Genomic DNA, 22,721 nt, shown 5'->3' with positions numbered 1-22,721 from the left:
AATAACTGATATGTCTATCATATATATGTTGTTTTTTTTTCGGCCAAGACTCCCATTGGAGTCCTATACTGATTATGTCATAACCAACTTTTTTTCGTATTATTCTAATTGCTACATTATATAAAAAGACAATACACAATCCACCTGAGCAGTATTGATCATTTATCAAAGTAAAATTAAATACTCTATTTTAGTTTGATTTTTTTTTTTTACATTGTAAATTCAAATCTCAACTCACTGAAAATTTTCATTTTTTAAAAAAACTAGGAAGTTCCTAATTTTTTTCCTGTACCTTTTTGTTGCCATAGCAGCGAATGCCATGTTGTACTTTTGGATTCTAATGGTTTAACATTATCATTAACAGACGTATGTTCCTAGGTGGGTGATCTTCGAATTAGCATTCCTTGAGCTATCTTTTTTGCCCAATGAGAACTTCAAAAACTAATAGTAAATTGTGACCTCATGATTGTTATATTACATACTATTGGGTTGGGTAACACTGTACCTAACAAAATGAACAAAGTTCTAAATTTGTGTTGATGCATATTACTTCCGAAGACAAGAAAGTACATTGTTGTTACTAAAAATTGAAGTTCCTTATTTTAAAAGGTTATTGACTTATAAACTTGGCAAGAGAATCTTGGTATTTCAGGCAGAACAGGTGGCGCCATCCATAGTTTATCTGCTCAAACATTGTCGACGCCCTGTTAGTGAAGTTTACCCATTACGTGTGTGATAGTGTAATTCCTTATATCTGGATTGAAAATTTCTCGTCAAGTAAGTTAGAAGTTCTTTAATTATGCGTACAACTTTATTAATCATCTAAATATTTCATTCTCAAAGTAGAACCAGATGGTCATCGGTCTCAAAATGGCCTCTTTTTCGTTTTAACTTTTAATGTTTAGTTGAGATTTTTCTACCTTGATTCACTGAACTAATTTCCTTTTTTTAATGTTACTACCTTACTTAAACGTTCGTGGTTGTGTTAAGCCTAAGGATTAAGTTAGCATATTTTTATCCTCCCTAGTTAACCTATTTATTATTAGTCCTTCATCATGTATTCTTGAAACGATTGACTGCCTCACTGCATAGTTTGTGTTTATGAGTCATTTTATTAATTATGAATAATGTCCCTTATACCTAATTTGGAAGTTTTTTAAACCACTTAGATTGGAATGATGGAATACTAGAAAGAAAGTATTGTCACTGAAGTTAACAGGTTAACTTAAGTACAATTTTGAGCTATTGTTATTTTTCTTTGTAGTTAAAGGTAATAACATTGACATTTTAATTGTTCTACTTGTTAATATTTTACTATTTCTAACAATTAGATAGATTTAGTTCTAAATTTAGATGATTAGAGAATCATGACTACCTTATATCATAATATATAGGTAAATTTTCTTTATGATTTTTATTGCACATTATTCCCAAACCTTTATATTTAATCAATTTGGAAGGGTATATGAATGGAATGGAATCAATACTTAGTACACTTCTGTTATAAATATGTATGTCTTATTTTACATAATAATGTTATAGTTTATTATTCATCTAGGAGGTACATGTGTCACATCAATAGTAATAAAATCCTTTTTCTTTTATCTTGCTGACTAATTGATTTAAATGATTGTATCTTTCCTAATTTGTTTTACAGGCTTTATGTTTTTGTAATCTTGAATCTTGGAAACATTTTTCCAGTAATGTTTTCTAAGTGACATGTTGCTTCCCAATTATTTTCTTAAGAATTATATTTAAATTTTTTGTCATTTTGCCTTTTATTCAAACAATGAAAGTTCCTGTTGACTGAATAGCTTTTTATGTTCAATTAATGTTAGCCTTAAGGCATTAGAACATATTTTTACTTGGTATTAGATTTTTTTACTGAGTGTTCTGCACCTAAATCACTTAGTATAATCATTTAATTCTGAAATACTTATTTTAATCTCGATGCAATTCTTTTATAACCTATGGAAAATGAGAAATATATCAGTAAATCATTGGAAATTAATGGTTTTGATAAAGATTTGTTTTATATTGTCTTTTATGATATGTGTGTTTGTTTTATATCATGAGTAATTTTGCAAAGGGAAACTATTCTCGTAATGTGATTTAAATAAGTAGTTTGTTAATAATTTCATCAAATAAAGATTAGGTCTAGTAATTGTATATTTAAATGGGAAACATTAATATTTCCCCACAATAGATTCATTTTTGACATTTTTATTATTCTATTTTTTTTTTTCAGCCCTAATGCAATGTACATTTATTTTTATCTTTATATATTTAATTAATTGCTTTCGTTTAAGTGGCTCTTGAAATTTTCTGATATTTAATCTTAGTTTCTGTTGACATTGAATCTTAGCTTTTGTAGTTCTGTTGTAATATGATGTAGGTAAAAAAAAAAAAGAAGTTTCAGTAGAGTTTTGATGTATTCAGTGAAAATTTTAAAAAGCTACTTTTTCATTTAAAGAACACCTTAATAATAACAGCTAAAAAGTGTTGCTTCATTAATCTATTATGAGTTCAATGGTCTATCGCAGAGTAACCATTTTGTAATTATTTTTCTATCCATTTTCAAGTTATAAGGGGAGAACAATTTACAGTGGACATCCTCACAACTAAAGTGGTTCTCCATTATAAAATGCCACAGTAATTAATTTAGTGCTGGTGTGCTTTTTTATTTATATTAATACTCTTAATGTCTCACATATAAATCTGCACCTCTGCTTAAGGTGAGTTATTAACTCTAACAGGTATCGTATCTACAATATAACAGGAACTCATTCGATCCCTCTTTTGTGAATAAATATTGGTGAAACCAGAGACATTTAAGGATTTAAAATTGACGACTTTACCTGTTTATTGTTTGTCCCAAAAATCTTTTCTCGATAAATGCTTATCAACGGCTTAAATTGTTCAGTTATGGGTTAATATATATTGATTTAAAAAAATAAATCGATTATCTGGTCGTATTTCTTTTTTGGAACAAAGGCTGGTTATTAGAGGGTGCCCACTGTATTTATCTAAATTCGTTTTATAAGTCTTATTTTTTTATTAGTACCCAAAAGCCTTATAGCTAATTATTAATTTCTAGAGAATTGTAATTATCCCAGCGATATTTTGCATTTTTATGTTACAATTATTTCTGTCTTATCTATTATAAGGTGGTTTTTAAATTTTTCTTTGATCAAGGAAATCAGTGTTTTTTGAGACTTTTTTTGTTGTATCAAAAACACTAAAACAAAATTAAGGATCATGTTTTATAAAATTTTTAAATACTTTAAACATTATAAACCTTGTTATATATTTTCACATACTACTAATATTTGTGCTTTATTGGAATTGTTATTATTTTACAATTAATTTAAATATTATTATTATTTGTATTAGTTTTAAATTTAGCAATATGTGACATTTATTAGTTATGTTTATAGGTTTATTTAATTTGTTTAGGATGCAGACCATCAAGTGTGTGGTGGTGGGAGATGGTGCCGTGGGTAAAACTTGCCTTCTTATTTCATATACCACAAACAAATTTCCATCAGAATATGTACCAACGGTAAGATTTTCAGCTCATTTTTAATATTTTGTTTTAGTATAGAGTAACTTTACCTTTACAGTTATAAAAAAAAAAAAGTCTATTTAGCTATCATCTTGAACAGCCCTGATGAAGCCCTACACAGTGGGGCAAAACGTTAGATAATAAATAGTTGAAAACTATTTTTGTTCTGTTTGACCTTGACCATCTTCTTCATATTATGACAATAAAGCTATTGGTATTTGGAAATTTTTACATGTTGCATTTAAAACATAAGGATAAGGTTCAGAATTGTTATTATTGCTTTATGTAGTAACATGAACAGATTAATGTAGATACTTTGTTTGAATTAAATTATGTATTATCTATCTCCCAGCTTCAAAGAATTAGTAAACTTTATCAGGTTAGCATGTTTTGCAGAACAGTTAAGACAATGTAAGTATGGAAGGCAGTTTGTACTAAATCTTTATTTTTTCTTCTCTTTTCCTTTCAATATTTGTATTTATTTTAAAAAAGTTTTTATTTTCTTTGTTCATTTTTATTTTAATTAGAATTAATATTAGTCGTGCTATGTGCTTTCACCCCTGTTAAAGTTGAATTGTATATGCCTGTTTCATACACATGATGAGTTGTAATGAAATGCATCTGAATAACATCCATAATTTGTGTAGAAAAAAAGGATCTATAAAAAAGAAAAAAAAATTTGGCCGAAAGTGTTTTTAAGTATTCAGTGAGAAAAGTCTTCTCTTGATTTAATTACAGTATACTTTGACCTTTGTACCTGGATTTTATTTATAGTAACTAAAAAGGTTATCTAAGCAAAAAGATATTCTTCTAAAATGCTACTCTTTAGCAGATTGATTAACTTGCAATAGACTCTATCAAATAAAATATGGATTTTCATGTATCCTGAGAAGAATATTTTAATTATAATCAATAATCCTAATTTATATTTCTTTTGTCTTCTAGAGAATTTAATTGTCTTCCGAATTAGCATTTAGAAGCTGTGTTCTGAGAGATGTATGTTTTTCAAGTTATTCCAATTAAATATATTTTTTTTTTTTTAAATAGTCCTAACCACTTCATCACTTCTTCAAACCCAGCTTTAGTACACGTCTTCAACAGTAGAAGAACCTTAAAAAATTTCAGCTTCATAGAAATTGTCATGGCAAAGATTACTGCCACATTCATCGGCTAACTTTTTATTTCAGTATTTCTCTATTCTATTGGTCTTACTGTGAGGCTATGTTGGATGAAGCTTTCCACAATGAATGGTCTCTAGCATAAAAAGAATTTTTAAAATCAAACTCGTAGTTTTTGAAATAAGCACTCTTCAGCTTTATATATTAGTATTGATAACCCGAATCTCTAATAATTATATTTAGATTTGATTTGAAGGTAGTGAAAATTTTGCTTTTCTCTTAAATGGAATTTTTTTAAGGGGTTTTTAAGTTCTAGGCAGAAATTACTTGGTAATGTTTCACATTGAATCATTACATGCCTTCATACTTTAGAACATTCAAAATAGATATAACACTGTAATTTTTCATCGCTTTTCCAAGATGAAGCATTAATTAATTAATTAGGGTAAAACAATATAGGCCAGAAATTAGAAAACTAGAATATTTAAAATCTCTTGTCAGCCCCTATAAAACTTATTTTTGTGGTCGTGAGGTGTTTATAAATTAACTTGATTAAGACAATGTAAAGAAGCTTAAATTTTTTATCATAATTTTATTCCCTCCATATCCTGGCCAACAAGCTGAATTCAATTATTTGAATGAACTTCTTGTAGAATCCCAAATCTACTGAAAATATTCTATGAAATATAAATATTCCATCATGCTCTTGCTCTGAAACATGACCTAATGTAAACATAGAGGTCAGGTGATAGTTGAGATTCAGTATTAACATCGAAATATGATTAGGACAATTGTGCTGTCATCTTATCAATGAAAATGCCTCTGTTGCTTGGTGAACAAACAATGGCTTTTTTACTTGTGATAACAAAAATTTCCTCAATGTGTTCAATTCCCTGACACTTCTTAACTACCTTCAACTTTCCTGAGCATTTTCATTTCCTCTAGCTCGTCTTTGTGATACTCATGTGACCTGGATCTTTGTTTATCACCAGAGCATTGAAAGTAGATATCAGAATAAAAGCATAGATCAATCCCAGTAAAACCGAAATTATGAACTAACCATAAGTAATGCAAGAAGTGGTTTTTGCATATTTTAGTGTTCTGAAGAGCTATCTGACTGTCATCGAGTTACTGACTTCTTATTCCAATATCTAATTAGGCTTTACATACCATACATTCTTTGAAATTAAGAAATGGTCCTCTCTCACATTCCTTTTTATTCAATTGTTACATATTTCCATTTTTAACATTAAATGTATATTTTTTATAGTAAATTTTTGTTGAATGTTATCAATTTGGTTATTTCCTATAAAATTTGGTTACTTGTTTACTCTGCTTTATAATCGTAACAGTTTTTTCTAAAGTTAGTTCCACATGGATTTTTGTTGGTGCTGTTCTTCTGAAAAATCTTAATCTGTAATACCTACAGGTGTTCCATCTTAGTAGTTTCTAAGCTCCTCTGAAATTAACTGAAAAACCTTGAGTATTTCTACTGTGCGTCACCCACAAAATAAGTCTGCAAACTGATATGTTTCTACGATACTCATGTATTTTTTAAGCTGTTCTGAACTCATCTAATAAACTTGGTTATTTCGTCTGCTACTAATATAACTTTGTAATTTAGGATTATTTTTAATTTCCACCCTGTGTGCTTGCAAATCGCCATTAAATGTAAAATTCCTTGGGGTGTTTAGCAATTTTTGCCTTCAGAATGTGTCAAAACTAGAGTGCTCCATTTTAATTTATCTTAAAATCACATTTACCATCGTTACCTATTATTTGATGTGCTGGTAGATAAGGTTAGAAAATCAAAAATTCCCCTTAAGATAGACCACATGTTACTATTATTACACCGAGATTATTAGATCTAAAATAAATAAATTATTTATCAATATCAATTCATATATATATATATATGGATATATATGGATGGATGGGACATTCTGTATGTATATGTCTAATATATACATTATATTATAAATTTATATTAATAAATGTTAATTTAATGTTTTAGGTTTTTGATAACTATGCAGTGACTGTCATGATTGGTGGTGAACCATACACTTTAGGACTATTTGATACAGCTGGTATGTATTTATCTATAATATTTTTCCAAAGTTATTTTGGCGAATTTTCACATCATTTATAATTTTTGTGAAAGTCTGGAATTGATTTGTTTTTTTTTTCTGATCAAGGTATATGATAAATTGGATCTTTTTTTTTTTTTTAATTATAACATATACATAAATTATAAATAAAGTAAATGAGATAAGCTCCTAATGAAAACCTGTTACTTATTATAAAAACTGTTTTTATTAAATAAAATAAAGTAGAATTTAAACTAAATCAGATATAGAAAGTATAATGATAACTAATCGACATGTACACATGGTCTCCATAGGTGCAAGCTTTATCAGGTGGGTATTTGGGACTGCTGTCTAAATAAAGTTTATATGGAATATAAATATATTAGAAAAATTATAGGAAATCAATCTGATTATATTTAAAATACGCTAATTGAACATTTATGTTATATTACAGTTGTAAGTAGGACCTTTTTTTTCTTCATTAATTAATTAGCAATAAAATTAGTTTGATTTTTGTGTTCTGTTGCGATTAATTGTTGAATTACGACTCACTTAATTTATTAAGTAATTGCTATAAGTAGATGAAGACGCTATGTAACAAATGTGTAAAAATACACTTTTTCTTATGAATAAAAAAGGTTTTGTATTCTTACCTTAGTTTTGTAATATTAACTACCCAAAATGTTTGTTTAAAAAAAAAAAACTTAGCTGATCTATTTCTCAGAACTTTAGATTTTTAAAATTAATGATACCTTTATCTACTTAAGTCCCATTTCTTCATCCATTGTTTTTCTGAACCTTTTCTTTATTAATAAGGGTTAAATTTAAATTTGAAATCATTCTATAATACAATTTGATGGTGAACCATTATTTTTGTTAACCATTGGTGGTATCTAATAATTCTATATTACATTTTTTTTTTCAGTTCTAGTGTAATAACTTCGTATTTTTATTTCTTTTGTTTTGTGTTATATTTTTTATTTACATACTGTAAGCAATTATTTTTTTCTTATAGGGCAAGAAGATTATGACAGATTAAGGCCATTAAGTTATCCACAAACAGATGTTTTCTTAGTATGTTTTTCAGTTGTATCACCTTCGTCATTTGAGAATGTTAAAGAAAAGGTAATATAATATTTTGATGTATGTATGTTGTTATTTCTGTAAACCTATTGGACAAATATCTTGCCATCATATTTAGCTATGGCTTATTCTATTCTAATATTCGTGAAATATGGTGATGAGTTAACCCTTTTTCATTTTGTTGGTTTATAGCTGTTTTTTGTTTTTTTTTTGTCCAGTCTGATATACAATAAATTTGAGTAGGTTTATTTTTAAATTTTTATTCTTGCACAATTTTGAAAAAATAATTTTTTAATGGGCTTAAGATTATTTATACCTATACAATTTGATTTGAAGGCCATTAGTAACTCTGAGATAACATGTAAATAATATATTGGATGACAAATATTTAAACTTAAAATATGTTTTTAAAGATATTAAAGAAATTAAGCTCAACTTATGAAGGATGTGTGGTACATTTTGAAGAAATGTGATACATGTATTCATTATTAGCTAGCTATTTTGGGAGGGTGGGTCATCAACACTGTTTGTTAACAATTTGGTTTATTTTGACAAAATTTTGTATAAACTTTACTTATTAGCAAATTAGTGGATTTAAATCAGCTCCAACCTCTTCCCATCAAGGTTTAGAGCACTGGTTCCCAATCCATAGAAGTCGGTGGACCACTAAGCTGGAAATTAAACCAAGTGGTGCCTACCCTCACTATCTCGGGGAGGGGCCCCATAGAAACTATTTGGAAATTAAGTTCCCAAAAGGGCATTTTGGGTCACTTTTATTGTGTATTTGCCACTTAAAACTTTTCAGCTGACATTCCAATATCAGGAAAGATAATTAATTAAATATTACTAATACTAAATGTGTATTGCCTGACCCTTCTACGGCTCCTGCAGCTCACCTTGGTTCCTCGGAACATTTGGTTGGAAATCAGTACAATTGATCAGTATTAAGGGGAAGAGAGTTGAGTTGTTTTTAGTTGATCAATTTTTATGAAAATTTCTATACGTTTCTTCATTGCTCAAGGAAATCATTTTTATGAGATAAGTTAGCCTAATGAAGGGAGGGGGGAAGTCTTAATTTCTGAACTTATGTCCTCAGAAAGTTGAAAAACTGGCAACAGGTTTCCTTGAATACTTTTCAAAAGGCAGCTCATAATTTTTTTATGGTTATTAAACCTATTATACATTAACTCTATTACTGTAATTTTTTTCAAAATTATATTTATATTTATTTCTTTATTTTCTCTAGTGGGTTCCAGAAATAACGCACCACTGTCAGAAAACACCTTTCCTTCTAGTTGGAACACAAATAGATCTAAGAGATGATGCTGCAACAATAGAAAAACTCGCTAAAAATAAACAAAAGCCTATCACTTTTGAACAGGGTGAGAAATTGGCTAAAGAACTTAAAGCTGTAAAATATGTTGAATGCTCAGCTTTAACTCAGGTATAAATTTTTGTTAAGGAAAATCAAAGTTAGGATATATATGTTTTGTTTTATTATTGGTTCAAATATTCTCTTAATGTTTATATTGTATTACAATATTATTCATGACTATATTGTAGGATTATTTTGTGATTCTTTTTCTGTGGATTAATTTAATTTCAATTAATAAGTGGATATATTTTTATTTTTCAAACCAGTAAACTTTTCTCAATATTTTTTTATTGTCACAGCTTTATAATTTAGAATCCTGAGGAATTTCGATAAATAACTTAATAATGGTTGTGACACCTAGTAATGCCTTTAAGGATACCACTACTAAATGGGCCTGGGGGGGGGAGGGGGTGGCCGTGCAGATTGGGACAAAGGTTTTAGAGAACCTGGTACTGGGTGTGGAGTGATTTCAAAATTGCTATTTAATTTCTACAAAATAATGATAACTGTATTAAATTTTAAAAAAATATGAATGACTCATAAATGAACATCTTATTTTATTAATAAATGTTAGACAATCAAAATATCATTATTTTGAGTCCATTAAAGTTATGACTCATATTTATTTGTACTTAAATTCTTTATACCAGGAAATATTTTCTATCTTTTTATTTATTTTTAAATATTTGGCATACAAGGAAATATAATTTTCATCTAGCCTAAAGGCTTTAACCTTTGTTTATTGAATTGTCTTTTCTATATACTCAGTTATCAAAATTTTTATTTTTCAGAAAGGGTTAAAGAATGTGTTTGATGAAGCAATCCTCGCAGCTTTAGAACCACCAGAACCTGTGAAGAAACGAAAATGTATCCTTCTGTAGGAAAAATGTTTCTGTCTTCTTTCATTTAGGGTAATATACATATGTTAGATAAATTGGAATTTAATGTTGAAAATATTTTTATATGTTTGTACGTTTATGAGTTCTTGCTTTGTTTGAATGTTGTAATAAATCTCCTGTTGTACAACCTACATTTAATAGTTCAGTGGACCAATGTTTACTTAACTTTCAACATATATGAACCCACTATATAATTTTTATTGTGCTGAGTACTAATATAAATATATATGTTATTTTCTTTCTTAGTTCATGAACAAAACAACAATGAACACTAAAGAAAATTTGTTCATGGTAAAATATGTATGAAAGTTATATTATAAATTTCATTATCTTCTATATATTAATTGCTACTGTAATGTTCTCAGAATACTAAAAAATAAAAGCATTTAAAAACGAGTATGGGTCCATTACGCTGTATCTTTAAAAATACAAGTCTGATTTAGATCCTCTTTTTTTTTTTCTTTGGAGTAGAGATTCAGTACACAGTTACGTAGATCGTGGCCTCAATTATAAAAAATTATAAGTAGATTCTCAACTGTGTTGAGTTGCTAATCCACAAAGCATTCTGATACATCTTAAGTGGCAGTATTGAAAAATTAAGGAAGATAGAAAGGTAGCAAGTACTATGAATGCTGATTATTGAGAATATTTTCTTTTGATTGATTTGTAATTAATGTTGTATTTAATAATTGTTATAAGTACTCTTAACACAGCCTAACGACCAAAATACAATTTTTGTCAAGAACTCTATCTTCTGCTATGACCAAAGGAATAACAACAATTCAAAGCTAAAGTGATTTATATTAATCAGGATATTATTGCCTCATACTTCGATGTCTCCAATAAATAAACTAGTAGTATTTTTAATGATATTAATTTCTCAGAAAAATTAGTCACTGCATGTGACCAACTAAGTTTTCCCTACTAATTTGGATTTTATCATTAAAAATAATTTTTTTGTTTTATCGTATGTTGACCTTAACTATCATAAAACTAAAAATTAGCATGATTTACCACCATATTAAACCGTTCTTCATTTCTAATAAATAAGTTTATTAATATATCATATTATTAATTAATATATTTTAATGTTTCTATTTTGTAGGTGAAACCCAGTATCCATGGGCTGGAAGTTAAAGAAATATCAATCCTCACCACCATCACACGAATTATATAGTCACATGAGTATATGATATAGTATACATTACAAAGTGCATGTAGTACATCTTGAATTTACAACAAAAAAAGTATATTCATGATGCATATGTACATTCATTATGCTACCGAAATTATATTACTAATTAAAATGAAGTGGTGGACCTTATAGTAAAGAGATAATTATTGATTGATACTATAAAGTCGTTGGAAAGACTGACAGAATTTTTTGAAATTTCCGTTTTGAACTATGTCATCTTTCACTTGCACTTGACTCTCTTTTCAGTAAGTGAGGTCTTGCCTTGGCAATTTTGAGTTCTTCCTCGCTGAAATGCTTTGTTAATACAGCAAGATAGCGATTAAATACTTTACATTTAGAGAAAATTGTCTAGGCGATTCTTCTTATTTATTCTTGTTTCCCCTTGTCTCTGGATTTTCAAACCAGCCCTTTATTTAAAAAAAAAAAAAAAAAAAATTGTATATAGCCTATCCTTCAACATTTTTTTCAATTTTATTTAGATCCAAATTTGTAATACTATTTTGTATAATTTATGAAATAGTCATCTCATTCTTTGTATCACTTAAACTATTATGTATAATATTAAAATTTTTATTAATACATTTAACGTTTATAAAAAAATATATATATAACAATGAAAGAGATTGTTGCCATTTTGTTGATAGGTCTTTAGATATTAAATACTTGAGTCGTTGAATGCATCCTCTTCAGGATGTTTATAAGTTCATTTATTTTGTTAATTTTTTATTTTAATTTTAACAGTTTGATAACTTATAACCATTAAAAAGTACATAAATCTGTGGTAAAGGCAAATATTTAATTGAGATTAGTATTGATAAACGTTTTATATATAAAACTGTTAACACAATTATCAAACAGTTCTTCCTTAATTTTTTTTTTTTTTTTTTTTTTTTTAATGTCTTTTGAACTGTATGACCAACCTTAAAGCAATAGAGATACTAACTTAACTTGTTAATTTACTTTTTATTACCAGTAATTTATTCAAATAAACATGGAGTTAGTATAACATTTGTAATGAATAATTTGTGTAACATCCTAAGTTCATAAAAAAAATATATTATAAGTTTTATATAAATGATTCGTATTAAAGAGATGTACAGCAATTAAGTTATCGATTTTGTTTTTATTTTCAACATGTTTTTAATTAATCTTTTATTGAATTTATTTATTTATTGGTTTAATAAATTATTACTTGATAAATCTTATATCTGGTAAAAGAAGAAAAAAAAAAAAAAAAGAGGAAACTGACTCCATTGTATGTGTTCGTCTATGTGAATAGACAAAATTCTATCTTATCATTTATTTTCAAAACCATTGAGCTATTTGCAGTAAAAGTATATGATTATAAAAAAATTAACATTTTAATTTACTATGAAATACTTGCTAATACACAACCTATGTCCCTGTTGATTCATAGAATACATTTTTTTTTCTTTTGCACTTCATAATCAGTGTTTTGGTGTATTTAGCAATGATTGTGATTTGTGATTTTGTTAACGTTATTCCGTTTAGATGCATAGTGTAATAGCTCAAGTTAAATTACAAAATTAAGCATATCTAAACGCAACATATGTTTTACTTTTAATTTAGTCCCAGACCATTCCTAGTTACATTGCATTTTAAAATCAATAATTTTAATTTAAATTTTCACCATTTATAGTGTGGTGTTATTGCTTTCTATATTTTTATTTTAAATATATTTAATGGAAGGAAACAAAATAAAAACGATTATGTACCTTCTTGGAATACCTGTATGAAAGCTTGTATTTTTTTATGAGTGAATGACGTATGAAATATTCAGCTCAAAATATATTTAAAATATTGGTATTTCCTTTATCCAAATAGAAAAAATGGGTTTCTACTAATGTCTTTTCGAAAACATTTTATATCTAAAGATGTAATAAAATATATAAGTATAATTTTAAATTTTTTTTCCTAATTATATATTTTTTCCAATATAAAAGAAAAATGATTTACACTACCTATGAATAAATAAAGTTTATAAACAAATTGTGTTTAAAAGATAAACTAGTATAAAAAAAATATAAAGGTGATGTTCAGGATGGTATTCAAAATTAAAATGAAAAATTGTTAATGAATGCTAATATTTCAGTACAAATTGTTGTCTCCTCATTCGGTACTACAAGGACCAAGATACAATAAACATGAGATTGTATTGTATCATCATATTTGGACGAGTACTATTAATCCCTATCTAAAAACTTTGCAAAATATATTTTGGTGCATAAAGGTTTCATTAGGTTAATAAAAAAAATGTTGTGGACAAAATCTAGTAGAAACAAAGAGATTATTTTTGTAGATGATTCACAGGTGTATTGTTTTCCAAAATCATCAGGCAAAAAATTCATTCTATAACAAGGAATTTCATACATTTAATTTTCCCGAAACCCGAATTTAAATTGTACTTGTCTACTTATAGTATTTAGACCACAAAATGTACTCAGAAATGTTAGCATTCATTATGTGTATTTCACTATTTTTTGTTCTTAATTCTGAATGTAACCGTGTTCATCTACTAGATTAATTATGATCAACTGTTGAATGACTACAAATTTTTTCCAAATTAATTTAACAATATAGTTTCTATCAAGATTAATATCTTGATTCCCTGAAAATTCCTCACTATTAAAACATTTACTTAACAGGAAGGCTCTTGTAAGAAGTGGGGGTAACTCAGAAGGTTAAGCAATGGACACCTAGTACAGAGTGCGGATATTTAGTTACTAGTTTGTAAGCCTGTTATACAATGATATAACACATGGTTAATTTTCAGTTCTGGCAATATGATTGGTTAATGTGGTTATGAAAAATATGCTAATGGAGGGTTAAGATAGGGATGAAGAATATAATTAGTCAAGATGTAATATTACCTATAAATAATTAGAGCACGGATATCTGAGCTCCATCACTAAAGTTTTGTTTCTTCCTAATTTTTGTTCGGAGAACAGATGAAAGAAAAGTAATTTTGTTTCAGTCATGTTTTCAAAAACCTCATCAAGTTTGTCGAATGGGAGGAGAGAGAACAGTTTAGACCTGCAAAAAGCAATTCTCTAACATCTACCCTCATTGGAGAGGTAGGGCTGTATTGGTACACTAAGTAGAAAACAAAATGTTGGGTAGGAAGAAAAAAGCTTACGAACCCTACTGGCACTTCCCCAATTCCAATTCAATTTAGAGGGGCTGTGGAGGTGTGCAAAATGGTGATGGTGAAGGGAATTAGTAAAGATCCCCAAGTGACACTTCTCTAACACTAATTTAATTCAGAGTGGTTATAGAGGTGCGGAAAATTGTGATGGTGAAAGAAATTTGTTAAAACCCCCAAACGACACTAACTTAATTCTCATACTTATTTCCAACCCTTAGACTCAATTTTATTGGGATGTAGGGAACCAAAAAAACATGATTACAATTTTACTCAAATTCATTTCAATTTTTGTGATATTTCTGTGTAACCCTACGTACCAATTCCAGCTCATTGATCTAAAAGCTGGATGCAGCTAAATGAAGCAGGGGAGCAGATGAGTAATAATATATGTAGCAATCATCTCTAAAACCATTTTCTTGGACTTGTGAAATGGGTGGTAAATACCATTTCAAACCCTCCAATGACCATTGGCGCAGTGCTAAAGTGTTTATTTTTGGATAATAAATCCACAAAAAATAGTTAATCCTGGATGAGGTAAGAAGGTATTAAGGTAGGTTTAAAGTACAATATTATTATTATAAAAAATATATCATTGATGCTTACAGTTCACACTAACCAATTACTAATTGTTAACATTGCTATTTCAAACAAAAATGTTGATATATTTTATCTTAGCTCAAAGCATCAATCCACTCCTCTTGCCTTAAACAAATTCAACATAAAATTCATTTATACATTCAAGTAAAGTTTTATAAAAGCCACAGTATAAGCATATCCTATGGATGGAAGCAGGCAAATTCTCTTTTTCTAAGGAGTATCTAACAATTTTTTTTTCTCATAAATAAACTTGTTTGCATTAGAGGTCACTTTGAAACTGTACTTCAATGCCCTGCCACTTGCAATTAGCCCATTCCTCAAAAGAATTTTGATTTATTGATTGCTAAGAGCTCTTACACTCAGATGTTCCTAATCTCCTAAAATCAGTTATTTCAGCTGGATGAAATTAACATTCTGATGGTTGATTATTTTTAAAAACTAACTGAAATATCACCAAAATTGGAGAATAACCCATACATAAAAACAAATCGTTTTATTTCTTTAACTAGGAATGTTGGCTTGTAATTCTCAACTATTGTGTAGTAGCACTAAACAAAGTGGAAAAGGCAAGTAGGGGTGGACCCTCGGCATGTAGTTCATCATCATACCTTTGTATGCATCCCTGTACTGGTCAGACTCATCCCTGGATACTGCTGTTATCCCATCTGGATTCCTCCTCACTCCCTATGTTCCTATGAACATGGCTTGTCCAGGCCTTATTGAAGTAATTAAAGTAAGCTGCCTAAAGGTCAGTTATCACTTTAATGACACCCTCAATAAGTTGTGACCCTATTTGATCAGAAATATTATCGAGATTATATTATATTACTGAAGAATCATTGGAGACCCAAGGACCACAAAAGAAACCTTTTCAGGTAGACATTCATCAAACTACAATATCACGAATTAATGGTTTTCGATAAATTGTTCGGCATCATAGTTCACTTTAATTATTGTCTGGAGGAGATACCAATGAGTATTGGTCTCTATCATGCCATTGTTATAATTACGTAAGATATATCATTTTCAATTTGAAGACGGGTGAATTTATACATAAAATAAAGAAAAAAAAATTGAAAATACTTTAATTAAACATTTTCTGTCATCGAACATACTTCCTCCTCATTCAATAAACATCAATTTTAAAAGTCTCATTTATTTGGAAAATATTTTATTCCTGCTGCCAGACCTACCAGCGGCCCACCTACCTGTTGGGAACCTCTGCTTAAGGCACATGATTGAAGGGGAAAATGTAACCATGCTCGTTGATGCTTTCATGATTGTCGTATATTATTAGCCAAGTTACAACATCAATTGTCTTCAACCATGTTAGGATAATGTATTGGCTAATGAACTATCAAGGAGAAATTGCGATATTTGTGGTCTATCTATTGCTAAACAGGATGATCCAGCGACACAGAATATCAAAAGCCAAGACAATCTGTCAAATTAACATGTGGAAATACTAGGCACAGTTAAGTTTCTTTTCTGTAAAATTCCTTCTGAGAAAGCTAGACCCTATCTCTCTCTTGGCTTCAGGTATAACAACTTTTTAATGAGGATTCTCAGTCTTAACCATCCAAGTATAAAGGCCACTGAGAAACTGGAAACTAAACAACTATTTATGGCCTAATATGAATAAAAATGGTGTTGAATGCTCTAGGTGTTGCATAACTTGCGAAAAATCTTTTTTAAAAAAGACATTCAGCAGCACCTTCCAGAAAATTCCAACCTGGAGCTAGATTCCAGAATTTACGTCCCTATTTAATAAGACATCTCCCAGTATAGAATGGATTCAGGTGAGACCTAATGGTAGATTGCCAAACTCGATGGTCTGATGCCATTTCTCTGCTCGAACGCTTTTTACAGTCAGTGTATTTGTCGATTCGTGTGCCATCCATAATAGCAGCGGACAAAGGTCGCTTAGTCCTATTTATTCAAGGAGCTCACAACGCTTCTAGGAACACGCCAATATCAGACATTGTCATACCTGTAATCCAATAGTTGTACTGAACACCAGCATACAATTCTAAAAACTACCATCATTGCACTTATAGATCGCGCAAACTAGACTATAATGTTAGCAACTGTAATTTTAGGTCTACGTGCTAGCCTCCGAGACAATACTTCAACTACACCATTTATCCAAGCTTTGAACTACCCTTTCTCGCAGTTTGACTGGAAAAACATTTGTATTTGACGAACTACAGTCATACACCCACATTTTCATTAGGGAAAACTATGTAAAACGTTCTCTGAAACGAGGAGAAAAATATATCTTAATTCAATTATTGGGACGATCATACTCACGGTAGGGAGTCCTGTAGCGGTCCTCACATTACTAAGATGCGTGAGCGCTGGCTTCATCGTACCATTGATGTTTAAGAAAACTGTTTTTTTTTTATGTCAAATTACTTTATTATTTGCATATTGTAAATTTATTTATATTAATTGTAAATACGTTATTTGTTTGATAAGGAAAAAAGACAAAAATATACTTGGTAACTACACAAAAAAAATTATTGAATGTTATTGAATTATTGAATATCTCGGGTACAATAACTGTCCTGTTATTATTACTACACCAAAGTACCAGGCCGAAATAATAGAGAAAAGCGAACATAGCACTGTTATAAACTATATATACTTCTGAAAATTTGTTTGTGATCGGTTGTTTAAATAGTTGGACCCATAACATCCCCCAAACCGAAGTCCAACCCTCAAGTATTAGAACAGACCAAATGGCACCATAGATATTTAACCAGAAACATGGTAAATAAAAAAAAAATAGTTTTTACTCAAAACATACCCTGTATCATTCATTGGTCGTTGTAATAAATGTGAAAAGAGTTCCACGGAAACATATTAAATATTAAACCATAACTTATCCGAGTGTTATGGGAAAATTATATTTCATTGTGCCTTTCTTTTTTACATGATAAATCGAAGATTTAAACCTTTAATATTTACAAAATACACATGGATCCAAAGTACAAATCTTTGTTAGTATTGATTGGGTTTAGATGATTTTCATTATGTTTCAAATGTGTTTTAAAATTTTATAATCTTCCTGAAGATAGATAGTTTTCGAGTTTTCCGAGAAAAAAAAAAATTTGATTAAACCGATTTTTTCAATTTAGCAGCCTTAGTCCAAAGTTAATAGCAAAAAAAAAGAAAAAGTACCATTAATAACTTCAACTTCATAGACGTTATCGTTTTTTTTACACATATAGCTCGCTTTTATTACAGACAATGTTTTCCCATATTAAGAGCACGTCTTAAGTTCACAGAAGATAGATTTAAACCAAAACTGATTTCGTTTTAGGTGGTAGTAATGAAAATCGGGAAGCTTAGAGGCCGCAAAAAAAAAAAAAGAAATTCGATTAGAGAAAATGATTCTTTTAAAATGAATATTATAAAAAGAGATGAGAACATATTAAAAACTAAGTGTCATCAATTAGACACATTCTTTACATGTAATATTGCAGTATGGGACTCTAATGGGATTTTTGGCCGAAAAAAAAAAATAGATGGAATATTCTAGTATCAAAATACTTGTACCATTTGTCCTACGATATATACCATTCCAAATGCTATAAACCTGTCTTTAGACAAGATTTTTTTTTTTAAATTTATTTATTGATATTTACAACTGTACATAAAATACATCACGTAAATTTGTGGAAATCATAATGATATGGTACAAGCATGTAGAGAAACTACCCATTGGTAGCACTCTAAAAACATTTTTACAATATAAGGTCTCGAGACCATCTTCTTTTCCGACGCCTCGGAGTGTTGTCCGGAATAAAATAGGATGCAAGATTAGAAACTAATGGGTTTGAGTGGTTAGGGAGTTTGTAATGGAAGGATTGATATCTGGTTTGGGCTAGATCAGTTACAAATGGAACATTAAGGTCTTTGTGGATGATTTTATTTGTGACAAAGTAGGGAGCATTTAGGATTTTACGAAGGATTTTGTATTGTAAGGATTGGACACGAGAGGAATTCGAAGGTTTAGTGGAGCTACAAAGCTCAATGCCGTATGTCTAGGTAGGCCTTATAATTGTCATGTAAATCAGTCTTTTGTAATGAATTGGAATTTTGGACCGTTTGTCTAGTAAGTGCTGTAATAGTCGAAATCGACGTGCAGTTTCCTGTCTTTTCAGTCTTGTGTGAGGATTCCAGGTTAGTCGTTTGTCCAGATGTAGTCCAAGGTAGCGGATCTGTTCAACAGGGGTAAGGACAACATTATTAAAGTATACTGTGGGGCAGTCAGTAGGTTTACGACGTAGGATAAAGGTAATTTGATGGGATTTGTTGGAATTTATTTGAATCCTCCAATTACACCATTCTTCGAGGGCTGTGATATGGGTTTTAAATAAAATAACTTTTATTCCTCTGCACAGCTTTAAAATATAGATTTTTAATGTTTAACCTAACCTAAATGACGTATCGAAAAATCACAACTACCTGATCTATTGCAATTATTTTCACATTCTTTTGCCATGTTTCTGAGACTCTGTATTCACTACTGTTGTATTCACTCTGCCATAATTTTACTATCCAGAGGCTATAAGATAATTTTGTGATCTTTACGATACCGAGCATTTATTTATAATGATCTTAAAGACGCGAGATTCTTATCAATGAGAGACAACGACGAAATTTTTTTAAAACTAGACTAGAAATAAATCTGTCTTTAGTTGTCAATTTTATGAGTTCAAAAAAAAAAAGAAAAGGATATATCATACTTAGATCCTTCTTGGAACATCCTCAATTTTTCTGATTAGAATATTATAATATGCTTACTTTTGTGTAGAGGATCAAGCTTAAAGTTGATCTAACCGTTCAGGAACATATTACTACACAACTTTTGAATTAGGTTTAAATTTTTAGTAAAGAAATGTTGGTTATGGTTTTTATAAATATTTGTGCCTTAATGTCGTGTCAAAATATTAAAACCTTTTTAAATATTTATTAAGATTTATTGTTTTATATATGTTATCTCATTGTAGTTTTAGCACATTGTTGTCTAAATGTTTTAATCAAATGTTATCAGTCAATTGAAAAGAAATAATATTTTTTTTGTTTTGTTGCTACTATAATGGAAGAGTTAATTGCTGGTTTTGTTTCCTCACATATTACTCTGGATGAAGCAGATGTTTCATTGATTCATCCTCGATATTCTCAATACAAGCTAAAAAGTTTAGTTTCCAGTCAAGAAAAAAGAAGAAACCTATGGCTGAAAGAACATAAAGAGTATGTGTTTTGAAATTGATTAATTTAATTGGTTAGTATTTGGGAATTAATTGAGTGTCGTTTTCTTTGCTAGGAAAAGATTTGACCATTTAAATTTACAGAGAGGACTTTTTGATATCGATGATGATAGTTCTATGGATGTTGATGGGAAGAAGGAAAAACATAAGGTATTTGATGATCATTTATCAATTTTTATTGTTATTATTTTAAGTTATATTCTGTTGAACTGTGAATTTGTTGTAATGTTTTAGCTGTTCTCTTGATTTAGGGACTTAATGAATAATATGTATGGGCCGCCCATAGCTCAGTGGTTAAGACACAGTCTTACCAATTTGATGTCTATTGGCGGTGCTGGTTCGAATCCGGCCTGGGACGTTGACTTTTTTCATTGAGTGGCGGTCCCACAAAATGAAGAACTTTGACCCCCAACCATGGTTAAGCAGTATAGGACTCCAATGGGAGTCTTGGCCGAAGAAAAAAGAAAAGAATAACATGTATTCTTAATGCCAATGTTGGAAAAAAAGTGTATATATATTTCAATTATTCCAATTCAACAGACAACTTGGATGCTGTTCATTGATTTTCGGGCTGCCTACGATACTATTGGAAGGAGTGAACTCATATTGGCAATGCATGAACTGGGGCTCCCTAGTAAACTAACTCTCCAAGTAAATATCACTCTACAAGTAATCATAAATAGAGCAGGACTAGTTAAGGAAGGAACGATATTTACAAAGATGACCCAAGTTCTGTCCTATGCAGATGATGTCACCATTGGGAGATCCCTTCAGAGCATTAGGATGAATATGAAGCGATGGATGTCGAAGCCAGAAAAATAGGCCTGCATATATTGGGGTAAGAAGTCACTAGATCAGAGGCAGAGAGGCAGAGTCACTTTGTAATGGACCCCTACAATTTTGAAGTGGTAAGAAGCTTTTCTTACCATGGCTCTATCATCAATGACAACCAGAATGAATAAGAAGAGGTTAAAAGCAGAATGCAGCTGGAAATAGAGCCTATTTATCCATTTTAAGGCTAAAAGCAAACTTGTTAGCCGTGCCACCAAGTTTTTGCTGTACAAAACCTTTATAAGGCCAGTTGTCACATACGGTGGAGAAATGTGGATCCTAAGCAATAAAAACATTAACCTGCTAGACTGGTTTGAAAGGGTAATTCTGAGGAGGATCTTAGCGTATGCGAGAATGGTAATTGGTGAAAAAGGAAAAATGGTGAACTTTTAGGGCTCTACAAGGAATGAAGCATCTCCTCGTATATCAGGATACAGAGGCTTAAATGGCTTGGCCATGTGATGAGGATGAGTGAGGAAAGAGTGGCTCATAAATTTTTCATTAACATTCTGGATGGTGTGCGGTGATGTGGTAGTCCGAAGGACTGATGGAGGGATGCAGTGGGGCAGCAGCAACTGAGGATCTCTGTTACCCTTACAGAAGATAGAGACAGATAGTTGGCGGCTGTTGAGCAGGCCAAGGGCAACTTCAGGCGCCTGTTGTGCCAGTAAAAGAAGGAGAAGAAGAAGAAGAAGAACAATTCAAAATAATCAATTAGTCAAATCACAGATTATACTGAGAAAGTTTTTGGTGGCTACTAATGTGGTTTTAGTTGAAATCTATCATCATCAATTATTAATTAAATTTGTTTATTATGTTAAATATTACATTAAAAGTTAAAATACAACGGTATAGCTCAGCAAATTTATGTTGATTTCAAAAGGCTTACAAGCTTATTGACTGCCAAAATCTGTACAATATTTTGATTGAACATGGAATAACAAAGAAGTTCGTAAATCCTGTATGGAAGTGCACAATCAAAACATTTAATAAAGTTCAAATCAGTAATTATCATTTCAAAAAGTTTGATGTTTGTTTGAGTTAAAAACCAGACAATTCTCTTTCACCTATCTTATTTAATTCAGCCCTTGAATATGCTATTAGAAATATGATGCATACCGAAAATGGTTTAACTCTGGATGGTAAAATATCCCTGCTTGGCTATGGTGATGGGGTACTTTTGGGTGAAGACTAGGAAGCTATAAAACTAAATAATCTATATTGATAAAAAGCTAGTCAGAAACTAAGTCTCCAAATAAACTCGGATAAAACAAAATATATGGTTAGCAACAGAAATGGCAAAAATTTACATAGTATAGGAGAAAATACATTTGAATTGGAAGAGTTGGGAGGTTTAAGTATTTAGGATCTACAGTATCTAGAAATGAGGAATTAAAGGGAGAAAATACTTGCTAGAGTATTTTTCAATTTCTTGTGCTTTCTGTCTTGATACTTAAAAGTTAGAATTTATTAATTGGAAGATTATTGATTGACCGTGTGTGAAGATGAAAGGAATATGGTCCGGG

The 22,721-nt window shown here is 29.9% G+C and overlaps 2 protein-coding genes across 3 annotated transcripts in view; both read left to right on the top strand.

Annotated features, from left to right (window-relative positions):
* The first annotated feature begins 421 nt into the window (after window positions 1-421).
* Cdc42 (Cell division cycle 42) lies at window positions 422-13,248 on the top strand. 2 transcript variants are annotated; one of them, XM_014438662.3, is made up of 7 exons: window positions 422-777; window positions 3,457-3,562; window positions 6,698-6,770; window positions 7,786-7,895; window positions 9,100-9,297; window positions 10,020-10,139; window positions 11,233-13,248. In XM_014438662.3, exons 2-6 carry the CDS (start codon window positions 3,458-3,460, stop codon window positions 10,107-10,109), a joined length of 576 nt encoding a protein of 191 aa, XP_014294148.1. In that variant the 5' UTR covers window positions 422-777; window position 3,457; the 3' UTR covers window positions 10,110-10,139; window positions 11,233-13,248. The 2 variants fall into 2 exon arrangements, with proteins under 2 accessions (XP_014294148.1, XP_014294150.1); XM_014438664.3 differs by lacking the exon at window positions 422-777 and adding an exon at window positions 948-1,270.
* A 6,691-nt stretch (window positions 13,249-19,939) lies between these two features.
* Snup (snurportin-1) overlaps window positions 19,940-22,721 on the top strand; it is an 11,669-nt gene continuing 8,887 nt past the window's right edge. Inside the window, exons 1-2 of the mRNA XM_067053149.1 lie at window positions 19,940-20,347; window positions 20,421-20,514. Of these exons, the coding sequence (XP_066909250.1) occupies window positions 20,193-20,347; window positions 20,421-20,514 (249 nt within the window). The 5' untranslated portion in view covers window positions 19,940-20,192. The remainder of the gene's footprint in view (window positions 20,348-20,420; window positions 20,515-22,721) is intronic.

Source organism: Halyomorpha halys, unplaced genomic scaffold (genome assembly GCF_000696795.3).
Source record: "Halyomorpha halys isolate HHAL.00 unplaced genomic scaffold, Hhal_1.1 Scaffold64.1, whole genome shotgun sequence".
In the NCBI taxonomy this organism is placed as follows: Eukaryota; Metazoa; Arthropoda; class Insecta; order Hemiptera; family Pentatomidae; genus Halyomorpha; species Halyomorpha halys.
This window is presented reverse-complemented; position numbering and strand designations above follow the sequence as displayed.

Excerpts from the sequence above, each read along its gene's own strand:
- Cdc42 (XM_014438662.3), top strand. The coding sequence starts at position 3,458 with ATGCAGACCATCAAGTGTGTGGTGGTGGGAGATGGTGCCGTGGGTAAA. Across the intron at positions 6,771-7,785 it reads AGGACTATTTGATACAGCTG|GGCAAGAAGATTATGACAGA; the intron begins GTATGTATTTAT and ends TTTTTCTTATAG. Across the intron at positions 9,298-10,019 it reads AATGCTCAGCTTTAACTCAG|AAAGGGTTAAAGAATGTGTT; the intron begins GTATAAATTTTT and ends TTTATTTTTCAG.